Source organism: Calliphora vicina, chromosome 1, assembly GCF_958450345.1.
Source record: "Calliphora vicina chromosome 1, idCalVici1.1, whole genome shotgun sequence".
Lineage (NCBI taxonomy): Eukaryota > Metazoa > Arthropoda > Insecta > Diptera > Calliphoridae > Calliphora > Calliphora vicina.
Genome location: NC_088780.1, coordinates 78,212,156 through 78,216,094, shown reverse-complemented (window position 1 = coordinate 78,216,094; position 3,939 = coordinate 78,212,156). Strand labels below are relative to the sequence as shown.

Here is a 3,939-nt window from a genome sequence, read left to right as displayed (position 1 = left end):
GATTCTTGAAACGATATAAGGATAAGATAATCATGACTAAAGCAGACAAGGGAAACAAGACAGTTTTAATGTACAAAAAGGACTACTACGAGAGAATGGATGAGTTATTGAAAGATAGAAACACATACAAACGAATTTTGATAGACCCGACACAAAAATTACAGAGGGCAAACAACAATCTTATTATGGACCTATATAAGAAAGAATATATAAGTATTTATGATAAGAGAGTATTAACATCAAACGCAGCAACGGCCCCCAGGCTTTATGGACTTCCTAAAATCCATAAACTAAACAATCCACTTCGTCCAATATCATCATCGGTAGGAGTACCCTGTTACGAATTATCGAAACATATTGGGAAGATATTGAAGAATATTATACAGGAAAAATATAATATAAGGAACTCCCTGGAATTAAAGATGAAACTGGATACACTTACATTGGACGAAGATGAGATCCTTATATCTTTGGACGTGGTATCGTTATTTACAAACATACCTATACACCTAGCTATAAGCAATATTATGGCAAAATGGAGTTCACTACAGAATCACACCAAAATACCAAGAACACAATTTCTGAAGATACTTCAATTCTGCTTGAATGACAATAATTATTTTGTACATGACGACAAATTATACCACCAGACATATGGTATGCCAATGGGAAACCCTTTATCACCGACAGTTGCTGATATAATATTGGACTGCCTACTGGATCAAACATTAGCGGAGCTACAGGAGAAAAATATTAAAATAAAACTCATCACAAAATATGTCGATGATTTATTTGCTATGATGGAATATGAGGATGAGGACATGATACTAAAGACATTTAACTCATATCACAACAAGTTGAAATTTACGCTGGAGAGAGAAACGGACAACTCTATACCATACCTTGATATGAGAATACATAGGAATAACCAGAGGATAATAACAGATTGGTATATGAAACCAATTGCATCTGGACGATTATTGAATTTCCACTCAACACAACCCATGAGACAAAAGATGAATACAGCGATGAATCTAATTAACAAAGTTATGAAGATGAGTGACCGACAATTTGAAATAGGAAATATGGCGAAAATTAAGATTATACTGAAGGAAAATGACTTTCCAAATGATCTAGTGGATAAACTGATAATTAAGGTCAAAAATGGGAGTAATGATAATTCTTCACGGGAAAATGACAAAGAGGACACATCTGGCAACGCCAAATATTACAGTATACCTTTTATCCCAAGACTAACTGAGAACAACAAATTGAGAGAGATGATAAAAGACCAACAAATAATATTTGCACATAAACCAAACAGAACAATACACAGCTTATTTACACAAACAAAGACGAAGATTGAGTGCAGAGAACAAGGTGATGTAGTGTATCAAATTGAATGTGATGGCGGAGACAGTGAGGTGTGTGGGAAAGTGTACATTGGCACAACAAAGAGAAATTTAGGCGTGAGAATAGATGAACATAAGGCGGACATAAAGAGAGAAAAACAATCAACTGCACTATCACAACACTGCATTGAAAACGGACACAAACCAAACTTTGAGAGAGTGAAGATTTTAGATAAGGAAAAAAGGGAAAATAAGGGATATACGTTGGAGAGCTTGAGAATACAGCAAAAATCAGAAAGTGCAATAAATACAAAAGAGGATAAAGATAATACAAATGCAATCTACACCATTGCAATATTTTAGTAATAACAACAACTGTGATCGAATAAGACAAATTTACTGTGATATTTTATTTATTTTTTGCATACATTTATTTTAATATTTTTAAGTTTTGTGTTGTGTTGTCCACTTATACAAAAAAAAAACTGTGATATATTTTATAAATGATGTAAACTTGACAAAAAAGATTATATGTAAGTAAATTTGTTGAATATGTAGATTATAATTATTGTTGTTATTGACCAGAATTTTCCTTTTGTATATTTATAATGTTACCAGATTAAAATAAAATTCAATCCCTGAAGAAGTTGGAAATAATACCAACGAAACGTCGGATTATATTGAAAATGATATAAATAATCTTTTATTTACATCAAATCACTGACCTTGAAAGCCTGTATATAGGAAACTATATAACTATCTATGAAAAGAAATATTGTTCCGCTCTCTTTATCGACATTTCTCAAGTGTTTGATAAAGTATGGCATGATGGGTTAATATAAAAACTGAGTCAAAATTTTCCCGCAAACACAAATAGAGGGGCCCATAGACCAGTAGTGGCCAACGAGAGAGTGCTTAAAATGCATATGTAGTAGTGGAAAAATTAAAGGAGTACACAAATGGAATTCGTGTGCTTTGCACTGAATAAATTGTATGAAATTGTTTTTGTTTTCAGTTTACTTTGTGTTTTTACTGAGATCATTCGTATTGCGTATGTATTAGTGAGAATAACATAACTACCCTGGGGCAGTGTTGCCACTTCATGTGTAATTACACATATTGTGTGTAATTTTAACTTGGATGTGTAGCTCATGTGTAATTGAGTGAATGTGTAATTCATGTGTAATTTTAAATTCCAATTATATCCAAAATCTATTGTCAATGTCTGTCTTTTATCTATATTTTAGATTTTAATTGAATGAATGAATTATGGATTGTTCAGATTTCAAAACCGATTGAAATAAATATGTGCATTTATATGAGGGATAGTAGCAATATCCTCTATTTTAGTTGATAAATAAAAATCCAGTATCTCTAAATGTATTCATATTGTTACGTTTTAACCTTTTCAAAACGTTGGTTTATTTCCTTTAAATAAACCGGATACTTTTGATTGCAAATAAAAGCCGTTTATAGTTTAAAAATTGTAACAACTCTTTATTTATTTAAAATGTTCAACAACAGAATTAAATAATCACTCAATGGTTTTTTTATACACGTTTATAAATTCGCAGAAATACAGACACACTTTATAATGTACACGAATTCACTTGAAAAAAAGTGATTTTTATTCCTGAGGTTAACATATTATGGGTATTACAGTATCGAGGCTATGAAATTTTAGTTGGGTATGTTACATACCATCGGAAAGGCTAATGTGTCTAGTTTCTCTGCGTAAGTTTAATTTTTAAGGTTTACACACAAATATGAAAAAAATTAAAATAGTGCAAATTTAAAAACCTTTGTCTTGAGTTCCAAAACATTTATTTTGATAGATATCCCACTCGCATCCCACTAAGCGACCAAAAAGGTTTTAAAGGAAAAGACCTAAGCTTTCTTTTGAGAAAAAAAAATTAATAAAAAAAGAGTCCATTTTGTAAAAAAAAAGTCAAAAAGTTTTTTGATTTTTCAAAAAAAAGTAAAAAATTGTATGTCTTGAGTTACAAAACATTTTTTTTATAGATATCCCACTCGCATCCCACTAAGCGACAAAAAGGGTGTTAAAGGAAAACACATAAGCTTTCTTCTAAGCAAAAAAAAAAAATTAAAAAATGGGTCCATTTTTTAAAAAAAGTCAACAAAATTTTTGATTTTGCAAAAAAATTCAAAAATTTTAAATCTTGAGTTACAAAATATTTTTTTTGATAGATATCCCACTCGCATCCCACTAAGCGACCATATAGGTCGCTTAGGAAAAGACCTAAGCTTTCTTAAAAAAAATAAAAAGGGCCCATTTTGAAAAAAAAGTCAAAAATATTTTTGATTTAAAAAAAAATCAAAAATATTTTATTAAATTTTTTTAATTTTTTTTTTTCGAAAGATTGCATAAATAGCTATCTAAACTATTTGGGACACATTTTGCTAAGAACAATAGGTAATAAGTTATATGGATAAAAAAAACACCTGTTTGGCCAAAATGTCAAATTTTGACCTCCTATAACAGAGAGTTCTTGACCGATCTTGTTGAAAAATGGTGTCCGAATTACTATCCAATAGAACTAATATTGGTGCAAATTTCATCGCGATC

General features: G+C 30.5%; 1 protein-coding gene across 1 annotated transcript; it reads left to right on the top strand.

The window, feature by feature from the left end:
- The first annotated feature begins 422 nt into the window (after positions 1 to 422).
- Positions 423 to 1,715, top strand: LOC135950852 (uncharacterized). The gene has a single exon (XM_065500380.1). The coding sequence runs from the start codon at positions 423 to 425 to the stop codon at positions 1,713 to 1,715; it is 1,293 nt and encodes a 430-aa protein (XP_065356452.1).
- The last annotated feature ends 2,224 nt before the right edge of the window (positions 1,716 to 3,939 follow it).